The sequence below is a fragment of the Rhineura floridana genome, chromosome 7 (genome assembly GCF_030035675.1).
Source record: "Rhineura floridana isolate rRhiFlo1 chromosome 7, rRhiFlo1.hap2, whole genome shotgun sequence".
Taxonomy (NCBI): Eukaryota; Metazoa; Chordata; class Lepidosauria; order Squamata; family Rhineuridae; genus Rhineura; species Rhineura floridana.
The window spans coordinates 98,639,432-98,654,901 of record NC_084486.1 but is presented as its reverse complement, the minus strand read 5'-3'; the positions used below and the strand labels follow the sequence as shown (position 1 = coordinate 98,654,901).

The following is a 15,470-nucleotide window of genomic DNA, read 5'->3' as shown; positions in this document are numbered from 1 at the left end:
TTCTTATGTTTTTTGATGGATTATTCTTATTAACAGTAGCGGACGTTGCCCTCCCTTTTTTTCTTCTGTTATATTTGCAATTTTTAAAATATATATAATCCAAATGCCATTTAAGAGAATAGCTGTATGTAATTCACATAATTGTACCTTTGGTATTTTCTTGCCAGGTTCAGGAATCTGAATAGATGGGATCATATCTGTTATGTACTGTCCAACCACATCTTCTGATGATGAATAGCCATAGAGATGAGCAAAAAGGGGGTCACAGGAAGTAATCTCTCCCTTAATATGAGAGTTCCGCAGAATTAGGCTCGTGTTAAAACTACAGGTACTATTCCAAAACAGCAATTCTTGAGAGTATTAAAAGGTAAAATGACTAAAATATATACAAAGGGTAAAACAGTACTGGACCACTTATTCAGCAGACGTGGCTTAACGAAATGCCACTTTAAGATGAATGATGAATTTCCCCAGAGATGCCTTATCCCTCAAAGTCTAGTTAATTTACATACATGTATTTTATTTAAAATACTTATACAATGGTTACAATAGGGCTCCAAGGTGACCAACAATGCAACACAATAAATATTATTATATTATAATTTTTAAAATAATTCACTTTCATCAGCACCTCACAAAGCCTAGCAATCCCTTCATACCAACAAAAGCTCCATAGGTATCTCAGGGAGCAACAAGAGGCCAGCTCCCTGGTATGACAATTATAACTGCTATAAAATCATTTATCTAAACAATTCCAGTTCCCAGTATGTTGTTTTAAGACATCAGTGGGGATCCTCCAGCTCACAGGCCTAACTAGGCCTGGCAGGGATCTTAATTTGACTCATGAGGCCATTTCCCCCAAACCATGTCCACCTGCTGTACCCCTGACATATCTGACATCAGATAAGGGGCAGGTAAAGACAAGGCAGCAAAAAAAATTGGGTGCTTAAAGTGCCCTCCTAATTGTTCGAGAGACAGGGTTCACTTAGAGTGCCAATCAGCTGGTTGGTCTGCCAGCACACCCCACTGGGATTGGCTTCACTAGGGAGTTCTCCATCAGAAATTCTCTAGTGCAGAGGATTGCTCTCACCACCTATCAACTCATTGCTGCTGAGAGCGTGCCTTCAAAGGGACTTGCTATCACCACAAATCAGTTGATCAGTGACAGCGAGCCCCATTGAAGTTTTTCATTTGCAGGCACGATGTGAATTCAAACCATGGACCTTAAAAGTTGTCCTCTGATATCTTAACGACTTAAGGCAACTGACAAGTGGGTAATCCTACCCATCTATCAAAGTTTGCCCATGGGGGTGGGGGGGAGAAGTAAGGTTTAGCCCACCAGCCAGATCCAGTTTGCCACTCGTTTTAAGCAAAAAGCTGTTCAAGGGAAACAGTTCATATAATCACCAGCAGAAAACAACTAATCAACATGCATGTTTTTTTTTAATTTGACAAAGTTGATTGGTATATTGCTTAATGCATGTATTGACAACCAAAATTGTTTAGCTAGTTCCTGGTACACCCGTAACTGTACTTTCTGCTTAGCTTAAATTACAACAGGGGTAAGGAACCATTGGATCTCTCCGAATGTTGCTGAACTACAACTCTCATCAGACCTAGCGAGCGTGGCCAATTGACAGGGATGATGGGAGTTATAGTTCAACAATAATTGGTGGGCCTAAGGTTCCCACTCCTGAATTACAGCATCATTTCTTCAACTAACTGGAAACTCACTTTGCTTGTGAAGAAAACAGAGGCAGAAAATCTTTCCACAGGCTCCATAACAACTACACAATACTGACTGCAATGGGTTTTCATTCTTTTCATCCATATAGAGACTGGCATCTTTTCATTATTATGGGAAATAACATCTACCTGTTGATAAAATACATGGTTAAATTTCTAATCTGTAGATCTCAGAATTTGATCAGTCAAGTGACTGACTTTCAGTGCTAATTTCTATCTAATCCTTTTGTGTTTCATTCATGGAATTCTGCAGCATGAGAAGTTATCACACTCCTTAAGAATATGTATTCAGATACATGAATGAATGGTTCTGATCATGGATTTGCATTAATCTCCATCATATCAAGACTACTTCAGCAACGTTTATCCAAGTATTTAAATCCCCAGATCAGAATCACAATCATGCCAAATTCCATTTAGGTGTCAAATACATACGGATGATTCTCAGACACATTATATTAAAGGTATCACATATAATGATAAAAATGATGCATAAATGCAAGGTTGAATGTTCAGACTGCTTTATAAATACACACATTATCTCAGGAATTATTACTGCCACCCTGAAAAGGTAGTTTTGTAAGTTAGATCAGTTATCATTATCTTCCCCGTTATTGCAGGTATGAAGCTGAGGATGAAAGAACAATTGCTTGCCAAACACCACTCAGTGACTTCATGGCAAAAGGTGAAATTTTATTTTCTTGCCTCATGTTTTTAGCCATATTACATTATACCAGCTTTCTAGAGAATGCATTACATTAGGCACCCTAAAAATAAAATTCTCACCATTTCAAATTTGTTGGAAGAAAAAAGGCTTATTAAAAAAGTGTGAATTTTTAAAACAGAAGAGTGCCAAAATATTAAAAATTGGTAATAATCTGCAATCCTCAGTACACTTACGCAGGAGTCAGACTGAATTCAGATGTGTTTGCTTCTCAATAAATATACATAGGGCTGCACTGCATTATATGGCATAATATAGAGCAGAGATTCCCAAATTAACCAATAAGTCTTATGGGTCTCTGTGTGTGGTAAAATTATGCCTCCCAAAACATACAGCACTCATCACAACTGAGGCACTTTATGCATCTGGCAAAAAGGGCTCTATTTAGTCTGTGAAAGCTTACACAACAAAATGGGTTCATCTTTAAGATGCTTCGTTGTTTTGTTAAAAGCAAAGACAAGCAATTTGCACCCTAGTTTCATGGTTAAGTATATCAAAGCAAAAAGCAGCAGTGTACATGACATGAAGCTTGCTTTAAGGTTCCATGGAGAAGAGCCAATTTTTGAATAGCTTCATAGCTGTGCCTTTAACAGTTCAGTCTGCTAAAGGCCACCTAGTGAATTTATTTCCATGCTGTGAAAAGCTTCGTACACGGATTTCTGCAGATCAAGCTGCTATTAAATGCACAACAGCAAGCTAGGCCACTTTTATTTACTCTGTTGACAACTTTAGTCACCAGAAAGACATCCCTAGTTAAGAAGTTAACTCCTGCTATGGATATCTGGGAGACGGTGCCCCACTGAGATGTAGATCTGCCAATCCCTAATGCACAACATACAATGCTATCCAAATTGCACTAAGTGGAGGGTTAAGGAAAGCTGGCATTCCAGGTCCAAACAAGGCTGCAAAAAAGACAAGAACTCCATTTCTCCAGCTACTCATGCTCCAACTACATTTATTTGAGAACAAAAATGCACAAAACCCAAATCTAAAACTACTACGCTAAAAGCCTTGGTGAGCACGCAGCCAGTCCATTTATCACAAATGAAAACTTCAATTCCTGAATTTGTCTGTCTGTGCTCTGACTGTAATACCCAACTTACACACGTGCAAAATAAACACATGCAGATCCATTTTGCCATGGCTAAAAATAGTAAACTATAGTATAATATATTTACTATATGGGTTATGCAAGCGTGTAAGCAAACAAACATGCTTTACTTCTGAAATTATAACTTTAAGTGTTAAAAAACCAAGCACATTTTAAAATACTTCCTCATTGAATTAGAGCAACAGCAGCTTTATGTTTACATGTCGGACTCCTATAAGTGCTCATTCAGGCCCTTTCATGGCTATTAACACCTACATGAGGAGGAGTATAAAATTCAGAAATAGTAATACATATATTGCTGCTAGTATTCTGTCTTACACACCACAGTTCCAGGAACTACTGCTTCATATTCTTCAGCATGTTCCTCCTTTAGTGCTTCCATAATATCCCAATTCGATTTTGAAATCATCTGAGATAATTTCTGGCCAATCACTTCCTGAGTACTGTAACCAAGAAGCCTGCAGGCTTTGTCATTTACAACTAGAATCTAAAACAGAAAAACAAGAAAAGTAACTCAAGTTTCTATAGTTGGCAAGGAGAACAAAGTATGCAGTGTCCTGTCCATTTCAATGGGCAGTGAGATCTTACATTCACATTCTGTACAGAAGTGTTCTTATGCATTTTCACTCAAATATAACTCACAAGGTTGAATGGGGCAACCTTAACTTTATCCAGATAGTGGCCAAAGTGTATTACCAGAATAAAGCCTGCTAATTACTGTTCCACCATTTACCCTGTAAAAGTGATAGCCTTCTTTTCAGCCTGCTCTGTGTATTGCTTAAACAGTTTATCTTATAAATATCCCATTAACAGAGTATTATAGCTTTGTTTACTAACATGCCTTCAATAGATGCCTCAAGCTAAAACACCAACAAATCAAATAACCAGTAAACTACAATATTATGGGTTCTCAAATACAGGCAATAATCTCTAGTTAAAGAGCCAATTAAGTAATTGTTCTTTTAACAATAAAAGTGGCATACCAAATACAGTCATTACCAAGTCACATCCAGACCCATTTTGGTCTACACTTTTACAGACATAGCCTGCTGCAGCTGCTGTCAATGAAAGAGCTTGTTTGTAGCTCCAGCCACACACAACAGTGTAAAAGCTGAAAGAGAAATTATCAGCGTGGATCCCATTCCATTGTCAAGACGACTTGGGGTAGACACACTTTTCCAAAGTTAAGAATGAGCATAGGCAGTCCAAACTTATTCTATAGCTATGCTTCTCCAGGAAGGTCTGTTTGCTGTTTGGTCCCATGTTTGCGATGAGGAAATCTGTTCACACGTACCGGCATAGGGAAATTGTTCTTTAGATGCACACAGGCATGCCGTTTTACTTGGGGTGAAGGCTTGGTTTAAAGGAGTTATTTGGGTTCTAAAGCTGTGTCTGGAGGGTGTTCTGGAGGGAGGCATCTGGGGGGAGATGGTCTATCAGGCATCTTTGGGGAAATATTTTGGCTGCAGAAGGTATCAATGCTAGATTATGCAGGAAGTATTGTGGAATTTCATGATTGAATTCTATGTTTTAGCATTTTCTGGATTTGTGGCATTTGCAAGTATAGCGGGGAGTGTATATGCTGTTTGCCCTCTGGGCTGTGTCCGATAATTAGTCTTGTGTTTTCAATTATCACTCATATTTTTGGAGCACAATCTTGTATGGATACAAAGCAAAGTTCCATCCCTGACACACTGGAGAGGACACCATCTAAAGCCGCACAAAGACATGCGTTAAAATCAGAAACTGCTGTTCTGTTTTCCTTCTGCAGCTTGAGCCAGCTTCTCCCTCCCATCTTTGCAATCCATTTCACAAATGAAGTGGCTAGCAAATTCAACATTGACTCAGGAATCTGTCTTGTCTCTCTTCTGTCTGCCTTTCCCCCCCTTAATTTTTTTACAGCACAGCATGAATGTTCATTCATTTGAATACTAGTCTGGTGCATTATCATTAATATTTTTAAAGTATTAAAAAGCTATAATCAGCTTTTTACACGTAGAAAATTGCTCTTGGAAGGAAAGGAACTTGTCAAACAATCTGCATTCTGAATGTCTGGCTGCCCTGCCCGATTGCCCCCATGGAATCAGACTAGGGACCACCAACTTGGTTATTGCTGAAGGCTTTAATCCAGAACTTGGCACATGACTGGTACATGGATCAGACCACAGGTCTCTACAAGGCACTGCTAGGAATGGCTCCTTACACAAATATGTTGTCACAACATCTGACACACACACCCCGAAACCCCCTTATGATGGGACGGGGAGGGCACTCTACTTGCATGGGAACTGTCTCCCAGATCAGGACAAGGCAAGCAAGCAGGCACTCCTACAGGTAGATTGGTGAGCAGGCTTGGTTTGTTCATGTCCACACAGGTGACAGCGCTTCCTTGGCTATGGAGAAGCCTCGGCCAGTTCATCCCCATCCTCTACCTCCAACCGCTCCTCCTGCTCTGAGGGTCAACTGCAGGAGGTGGTAGCGGGATCAGATCAGGGTGCTGGAGACCCTCTGGAGGTGAAGAAAGGGGACAGACTACTATTGACTCTTCTACCTGTGGCAGCCAGCACCTCAGGGGAGGGGCTGTTGGATGCCAGATCACTAGGCTCCTCCTCAACTTTGAAGGTCATTCAGTTCAACCCGTTGGGCCCCTCCCTTGGATCCCAGTCCTCCCCTTCTTTAGACCAGCTCTGCCAAGAGTTTTCCACAGGATTCATGTCACTGGCTGGCTTCTGATGCAAACAAAAATATATAAAACTCCCACCACAAAGTCAATCCTGAAGGGAAGACTGTACATCTGCACAAACTGCAGGCAATGCAATTTCCCAGTGATTGTTCAAGTTACATGCATCTGCATTAGGGATGAGTGAGAATTGCAATTCAGTTCATAATTTCAAGCTGAATTTATCAAATTTGCGCTTTTTTTAAAAATGTGAGAACCGAAACATTGTCATCTTTCAAAACTCGCAGTTATTTGAATTTCGCAATGCAGTTTGCCAACAAAACAATGTTTTTAAAATGCACATATTAGTGGAAAGTGTGCATAAAATGAATATATAACATGCAAAAATGTATTACATGATGAGAAATGGCTTGCAAAAATGTATACATTAGGCAGAACTCCCTACAAAAATGTTTTTATTAGAAATTCACACTAAAATACTGGAGAATGTTCATGAAGATTTAAAAAAACACAGATTGCTGCAGAAATGTGAATTGAATTTAAGATTGGAAAAATGAGAAACTGAGAGAACTGAAATGGAGAGATCTTTCCATCCCTAATCTTCATGCAGCCTAGTACTACCATTCCTGTGTTTCTCCCAAACTGTGCTCTGCCTCTGACCACTTGAGATCTGTCCAAAACCTTGCTGCATCTATATAAGTTGCACAGCTGCAGCTAGATCATCTAGCTTCATTACAATGATGTAGGGCCAGGACTCCTAATTACACTTGCACAATGTGAAGATGAACAATACTGTACAAGTTTAAACTAGCTTAACCTTTCCTTGACATTAGGCAGGATTGCAATTTAACAGCCTAATCCTTCTAATCATAACTGGGAAATCTCATGGATTTATCTCCTAGTACACATGTACGACTGGCAAGTTACAATCAAATTCTAAGCATGTTTACTGAGAAAAAACCTTACTTGGGGCTTTCAGTCATTCAAAAATGATTGCATTCAGAAGGTGAAATGCTAGGTTTCAACCTCATTTATCAGTCATATTTCTTAGAAGCTCTTTCTGTTCAAAAGCAATCAGCTACTTAAAAACTATTGGTGTTAAGCAGTATATACACTGATGGTCAAAAAATAATAATCAAGGTATGACAAAAAGCAAAAAAGTTAAGCACAAAATAATCCCAAATATATTACAAAGAAGTATTTTATAAGGAAACTGAGTTATATAGAATTTGATTCCAATAAAGGATAAGTGGAAAGGCTACAGCTCAGTGGCAAGCACATGCCTTACATGGAAGATGTCCCAGGTTCAATCCTTGGCATCTCCGTGTACAGCTGGAAACGACTCTAGTGTGAATCCTAGGAAAGCCACTTCTAATAAATGAAGAAAATACTGAGGTAGATAGACCAATGCTTTGACTCAATATAAGGAAGCTTCCTGTGTTCCGATATTCAGGATTCCATTGTTAATCTAACTGATATCAATGGATGCATGCAGTGTTGACAATTTTTATCAAGTTATACCATAGGTTTTTTTACACATCACTAAATAGAGTATTTCATACTAATAAAAACAAAACATGTACACATAGGTCTTTAGGGAAATGGAGACAAATGTTTTCTGCATCTGAACAGTACAATTATCTTAAATAAGTACTGGACTAGACTATAAAATGATATTAGTTTGATGTTTGATCTTTTCTCACACAATCTAACCCAACCAAAGACTACTCTTTGTACGATACAAATTAATGATTGCAATATATGGTGCAACTACAACAGGATTCCATGCCTAGTGGCCCTCTAAATACGCATTCATAGTGTGCAGTTGGGAGTAAGTTAACACTGTGCAAAAGTTAATTAGTACCTCAGTTGTTCTGACATCCACAGTGAGAACAGCTTTGTTTGGGTTGCGCACAGCAGTTGCCAGGGCCTGGATGGATTCTCCCAAAGCCAGGGCATTTGAGAGAGAACAAGAAGAGTTACTGCATATTGAACAAGAAAGGGAAGTAGTTTCCAAATGAGTCCAAGAGTTATGAAGTTTGCTAGCACAAATGTTCTGGGCAGCTAATGAAGATAAGCAATAGGAATTCCATCCATTTTCTGAGAAGAAAACAAAGAGCTCTATAAATATCTGAACTGTAATTTAAATATTTGTGAGATTTCAGGACAACCGCTTATAAATAGTTAAAAACAAATACAGTTACAGTTAATAAAAAAGGGAAAAGTTACAATTATTAAAGTTACATGAATGGACTAAGCACTTCCTGTTTAAGCATAGACTAACTAGAAAAGATCAAAAAGAAAATTGCGCTTATTAACCTAAAGAGACAAAAATAGGCCTGCACTCATTCTTTAGAGTACTTCCTCAAAAAGCACAGGCCATCTGTAATGGATATCAACGATTACATGCAGAGATTCCATCTGTAGCAGAGAAAAAAGCTATAATGGAAGATGTCAAAAATCTAGCCAGCAAGGCTCGGCATATAACAAAAGATCACAAAGACATTCACAATTCAAAGATTATTATTATTACTGTTATTACTATTACTAAATTTATTACCTACCCTTCACCAGTAGGTCCCAGGGCAGGTCACAACAATATAAAATACATTGTTAAAAACAGTTTAAAACAAAATTATACTCCCTTCCCTTTTTCCAATACTCCTCTTTAGCGCCTATTCCATTCCTTTAGTTTTTCTTTCTCCAAGCTCTTTTTCAAAAACACAAGCATGGCAACATGCTGAAAAAGTTGAAAACTACACCACTGTCTTTGACTAACAAATTTATTTTGTATCATCTCAACCTGCCAAGTAATCACCTGACAAAAATGTTTTCTTCCTGCAGAGCCTGGAAAGGCCACTCTTCCTTTTCTTGTTTGTCCAGGGAAAGGACTTGCTTAGTTCTTCAGAGACTCCAGGAAGAGTCAAGGTTACTGAAGAGCCCACAACGACCTCTTTGGATCCTGCCATGATCATGCTTGGACTAGAGTACTTCCTCCTAGGAAATCCAGCCTCTGTAATGGAATCAGAAGTTGATTTCACAATCTAAGATCGAACATTTCATTCAGTCTGGCTCAGTAAGACTCTATGTTGGTAAGAAAAACACAGGGCAAGAACAGCTAGGGGGGTTAGCAAAAAGATGTTTGGTGACCAGGAGACCTTCTTAGAGCCACACTGACACCATACATTTATTCCACTTTAAACAGTCTTTGCTTCCCCCAAACAATCCTGGGAAGAGTAGTTTGTGAAGGGTGCTGAGAGGTGTTCAGAGACTCCAATTCCCCTCATGGAGCAATGATTGCCGTCTGGTGTAGTGGTTAAAGTGTTGGACTACGACCTGGGAGACCAGGGTTTGAATCTCCACACAACCATGAAGCTCACTGGGTGACTTTGGGCCAGTCACTGCCTCTCAGCCTCAGAGGAAGGCAACGGTAAACCTCCTCTGAATACGCTTACCATGAAAAACCCTATTCATAGGGTTGCCATAAGTCTAGGGTTGCCATATTCCAGTTCCACAAATCCGGGCAGGTTAATTTGCATATTATGTAAAGTATTTGCATATTATGCAAATATTTGCATATTAATACTTGGATTGTCCAGTTCTTTTGTTTTTGTGCCTAGGAATTACCACCAAAAACTGGGGAAAGATGTGAGAAATCTTTTTTTTAAAAGCAACGTTTTTAGCCTTAAATGCCTAGACTCTAGTTTCCAACACTATGGAGTATTTATTGATTGATTAAGAGAATTTATATCCTGCCCTTTTGCTGTTAAAAACAGAGCTCAGCATAGCTTACAAATATAATAAAAACAATAAAAATACACAATCAATATAAAAACATAATAAAAACACAAAATAGCAACAAACAAAGTAAGTCAGGGCAGCAGTACGGTTAACCATATACGATATATTTCAAAGATGTGGCGGGTGGAGAAAAACAAGAAGCCAAAATGTTAGGAAAAGGAGTCTTTCACACCACACGCTCAGTTGTAAATACTGTTGCAGCAAGCTTTACAAGTTCCTCCTGTATTCCACTGGTGCAGGCACTCAGACATTCAAAGTATCTGTATGTTTCTTAGGTTTTATAAAAGCAGAGCTTTGCTTAACTCAAAATTTCTTCTCCCTTTGATCAACCACATCTACACAGGTTCCACCTCCATACTCAAAATGAAACTGGGCCTGGAAGTGTGCAACAACCCCACACATACCTTGCTAATTAGATTACCAATGCCAGGATGTCTGTCTTATGGACTACTCTCCTGCTCCCCCCCCCCGGGCATCATGAAAGACCCAGTCCTGGGCTCAGAAAGAAAATAAATATCTGGTCCTCTTCAAAGTACTCATAAGCCTCTTGTTTTAATTGAAATAATAATTATAAATTCTTGTTCTTATCACTAATGGGAGTTAATTATCTTGCATATGCTGCTGTTGCTTCTATGGCTGTAACGGAGTGAGGTTAAAGATAAGTGAAATGCAAATAGGAAAAAAACAACACAAAAGGCAGTAACACTTTCCTAAGTGTAATACCATACCAACCACAACAAGATTCCTATGAGTAAGGCAGAAAACTAAGCATCTCACAACCAAAAATATGATAAATGAAGAAATATTTATATAAAAGCATGACTATCAAATATATTTATTATTTACACAAACTGTAAAGATATTTATAGTGGAATCCTAGGTTTATTTATTCAGAAGCAAGTCCCAGCGTATTCAGTGGGGCTTACTCAAACAGGGACAGAAATGCAACTTCAAGTGATAAGCAACTTCATTCACACAACCCAAAATTCCGAATCATGCCACTTTACGCTGTTTTGCAACTGTTTATAGTTGTTTTTATGGTTATTGGATTTTAAATGGCTTTATTTCTTGTTGTGAGCTGCCTTGGTTTCCAACCCTACCTCACAGGGGTGTCGGAAAGATTCCATACACGCACACGCACACGCAGACACTGCAGATGTACAAATACATACAGCCCATATAATAGTTTATTGTCAAACCAGTTGGTCATTGCAGAAAAATCAGTATTAGTTTTTAAAAAATCAGTATTACTTTCCTACAGAATAAAAACTGTAATATCTAAGTAAGCCCTGCCTACTTGCTTTAAAATAGGACTGGAGGGCACAAACACAATTCTTTTCTACATTCACTCCAAAGTCCCATTGATTTTCAGCACATTCATAACCATGTCTACTCAAAAGTAAGTCCTATTGAATTCAATGGGATTTACTCTGGGCATATGGGATTAGCATTGTTTTTACAAAAAGCAAGCATTGGGAAAGTTTTCAAAACACTGCCCAAGATCTGACTCCTGCACACAAGAGGAAAAAAAACTGAAATGTATATACTTACCCAATTTATGAGATTTTCAGATAAACAGGGGGTGAAACCACCATTTTGTTTTCTAGACACTGCCTAAGGTCAATGAAACTGAAACACAATCCCTGATTGGCTGCAATCCTGAACGGGCGGGGTTAAAGCTACGAAGTGCTATACAGTACTGTTTAAAGAAAGATTTAACAGTCGGGGGGGCGGCTGACGTTTTTATGTATATCTCGTGAACCAGACCACCTAGAAACTTAATTTTTTTTTTTAATTAAAGCTGAGAATCCGGGCCACGTAAGGGGCTAGCTGGGTGCCGGGTGGCATGCATAGAATCCGGGTAAAACCCGGCTAACCGGGCAATATGGCAACCCTACATAAGTCGGAATCGACTGGAAGACAGTCCATTTCCATTTCCCTCTGCCCAGAGAACTCTGGGAATTGTAGCTTTTTGAGGGGAATAAGGGTCTTCTGACAACTCTCAGCACCCTTCACAAACTACACATCACAGGCTTCCTTGGAGGAAGCCATCTAAAGTGGAATAAATGTATGATGTGAATGTGGCCTAGTGTCGTGAAGTGGTTAGAGTGTTGGACTACAACCTGGGAGACCAGGGTTCAAATCCCCACACAGCCATGAAGCTCACTGGGTGACCTTGGGCCAGTCACTGCCTCTCAGTCTCAGAGGAAGGCAATGGTAAACCGCCTCTGAATATCGCTTACCATGAAAGCCCTATTATTGTTGTTATGTGCCTTCAAGTCGATTACGACTTATGGTGACCCTATGAATCAGCAACCTCCAAGAGCATCTGTCATGAACCACCCTGTTCAGATCTTATAAGTTCAAGTCTGTGGCTTCCTTTATGGAATCAATCCATCTCTTGTTTGGCCTTCCCCTTGTTCTACTCCCTTCTGTTTTTCCCAGCATTATCTTTTCTAATGACTCATGTTTTCTCATTATGCGTCCAAAGTATGAAACCTCAGTTTCATCATTTTAGCTTCTAGTGATAGTATTCAGAGGGTCGCTATAAGTCGGAATCAACTTGAAGGCAGTCCATTCCCACAAGGATAAACAGGATGTGGAAAGGATGGATCGGAACTGAGGCACTGCAACACGGGACAGAGCTAGGGAAGAAGCCAGGAGAAACGGAGATGCCATTAATTTTTTAACAAAAATTAAAGTGGGGATGCAAAGTGAGCGTGTAAGCAAACAGCAGCCTAATTTTTTTTAAACTCAAGGCGAGTTAAGCAGCAGAGCGAAAAGAGGGTAAGTAGCTCCCATTTATTCCATTATTTAATTGAAGTAAAACAGCTCAGAGCAATAAGTAATAAGGGCAACCCAAGGTCACCCTGAGCTAGGAGCCAAATCCTGAAAGAACCTATATCTTAGGAGACAGATCCTAGGAGAAGGAAGCCCATAGAAAGCTAGTTTTCAACACCACCCTAGCAGGAAAGCTTCAGGGGACACTGTAATCAAGGCTAAATTCCAGTCGGAGAGAAGGGGAAAAGGAAACTCCACCGACACATACAGGGAGAGAGGCAGCTCAGTCCTTGCTAAAACGGGCAGCTTCAGCCTTCCTGAAACACAACCACAAGCTCTGTTTCCCTAGGTTAAAGAAAGGTCAGGCTGTTCTAGGTGGGAAAACAACAAATACAAAAGACTTGCCTGGAAGGCGCAGCCCCTTGATTAGATTAAAAGCAGCCAAAAGCTTAAACAGCCCCGCCCCTCAGGAAGGAAGGAAGGAAGCCTGAGAGAATACTAAAGAGTTAAGCCCCAGCTGATAGCCATCAGCCTCAAGTAACACATCATTGGCTGGCAGCAGTAGCTGGGAGGAACCAGCCACACATATAAAGTCAGAGCACCCTAGCGAGGGAGCCTGCTCTACGAGCTAGAGGGAGCCCCAGCTGACGAAGCATCAAGGCGAGTTAAGCAGCAGAGCGAGTTCGGCAGCAGGGCGAGGCGGCCAGGGCCCCCCACTCTGCCCGTCTGTTCCCTGACCTCAACTAAACCGCAGTCTCCAACCCACTGACGTAATAAACCTTAAACAAAACTATGCAGGTAAGAAGCCAGCAGGGGTGTGGGGGCTTTCCAGTGTTTTGCACCGCCTGCAGCATGTACGACTATCTGCCTGTTGGACAGAAGTCGTGGGTGTGCTCTCGGTGCAATGAGCTCCTGGCTCTCCGGGAACGACTTCATTTCCTTGAGGCCAAGGTGGCGGACCTGGAAAAGCTGAGAGAGGCAGAGAGGTGTGTGGAGGAGGCCTTCAGAGACGTTATAGCTGTGTCCCACTCCAACGATGATAGCTCTCCTGCTATCATGGAGAACGATGGTCTCGGGGAAGGACAGCATCCAGCTGAGGAAGAGGGAAACGATCCCTTAGAAGGGACCCATTCCTTGGGGGATGAGCAGCTATCCTCTCGTGCCGAGGATATATCTCCAGGGGGTGGAGGGATCCTTGTAGTGGGTGATTCGATCATTAGGAACATAGACAGTGGGGTGTGTGATGGGCGTGTAGACCGCAAGGTGTTTTGCCTGCCTGGTGCGAAGGTTGCGGATATCGCCTGTCGTTTAGATAGTTTGGTAGACAGTGCTGGGAAGGAGTCAGTGGTCGTGGTGCACGTTGGCACCAACGACATGGGGAAATGCAGCCGTGAGGTCCTGGAAGCAAAATTTAGGTTGCTAGGTAGGATGCTGAAAGCCAGGACCTCCAAGGTGGCTTTCTCTGAAATGCTACCGGTTCCACGCGCAGGACCAGCCAGACAGGCCCAGCTTCGCAGTCTCAATGCGTGGATGAGACGATGGTGTCGGGTGGAAGGGTTCGGATTTGTTAGGCACTGGGGAACATTTTGGGACAAGCCGGGCCTGTACAAAAGGGACGGGCTCCACTTGAACCAGAATGGAACCAGACTGCTGGCACTTAAAATTAAAAAGGTAGCAGAGCAGCTTTTAAACTGACTGAGGGGGGAAACCCGACAGGAGCTGAGAAAGGTCCGGTTCGGAATAAACCTCCCCCCTGGGATAAAAACCAAAGAAATGATGAAATTTTAAAAGGGGTAGGCCTAGAAGTAGGCATTGTGAGAGCAGGGGCACAGGATATAAATTCAGAAGAGCAAAATTACCACAGGCCTAACCACAAGTGCCAAAGACACTTGAAGAGAGACACTGCTTACAAGTGCCTGTACGCTAATGCTAGGAGCCTCCGAACCAAGATGGGAGAACTGGAGTGCTTGGTCTTAGAGGAGAGCATTGATATACTGAGCATAACCGAGACCTGGTGGAATGGAGAAAACCAGTGGGATACGTTTATCCCTGGATATAAACTATATCGGAAGGACAGGGAAGGACGTATTGGTGGCGGAGTTGCTCTATACGTGAAAGAAGGCATTGAATCCAGCAAGCTCGAAACCCCAAAAGAGGCAGACTCCTCCACAGAATCGTTGTGGGTGGTGATACCGTGCCCCAGGAGGGACTTAATACTGGGAACGATCTATCGTCCCCCTGATCAAAATGCTCAGGGAGACCTTGAGATGAGATATGAAATTGAGGAAGCATCCAAACTAGAAAAGGTGGTAGTAATGGGTGACTTCAACTACCCAGACATAGACTGGCTGCATATGTGTTCCAGTCATGACAAAGAAGCAAAGTTTCTAGATATTCTAAATGACTATTCCCTAGACCAGTTGGTCATGGAACCGACCAGAGGGACGGCAACCCTGGACTTAATCCTCAGTGGGGACCGGGACCTGGTGCGAGATGTAAGTGTTGTTGAACCGATTGGGAGCAGTGACCACAGTGCTATTAAATTAAACATACATGTAACTGGCCAATTGCCAAGAAAATCCAACACGGTCACATTTGACTTCAAAAGAGGAAACTTCACAAAAATG

General features: G+C 41.1%; 1 protein-coding gene across 5 annotated transcripts in view; it reads right to left on the bottom strand.

Moving 5' to 3' along the window:
- Positions 1-15,470, bottom strand: part of PASK (PAS domain containing serine/threonine kinase) — a 66,119-nt gene that overhangs the window by 40,765 nt on the left and 9,884 nt on the right. For 3 of the 5 annotated variants that reach the window (XM_061636672.1, XM_061636673.1, XM_061636671.1), the window contains exons 2-6: positions 9,080-9,274; positions 8,126-8,361; positions 3,904-4,068; positions 1,735-1,875; positions 148-282 (exon numbers count right to left, since the gene is read on the bottom strand). In XM_061636672.1, the coding sequence (XP_061492656.1) occupies positions 148-282; positions 1,735-1,875; positions 3,904-4,068; positions 8,126-8,361; positions 9,080-9,236 (834 nt within the window). In that variant the 5' untranslated portion in view covers positions 9,237-9,274. The remainder of the gene's footprint in view (positions 1-147; positions 283-1,734; positions 1,876-3,903; positions 4,069-8,125; positions 8,362-9,079; positions 9,275-15,470) is intronic. The other 2 variants (XM_061636675.1, XM_061636674.1) reach the window with 1 other exon arrangement.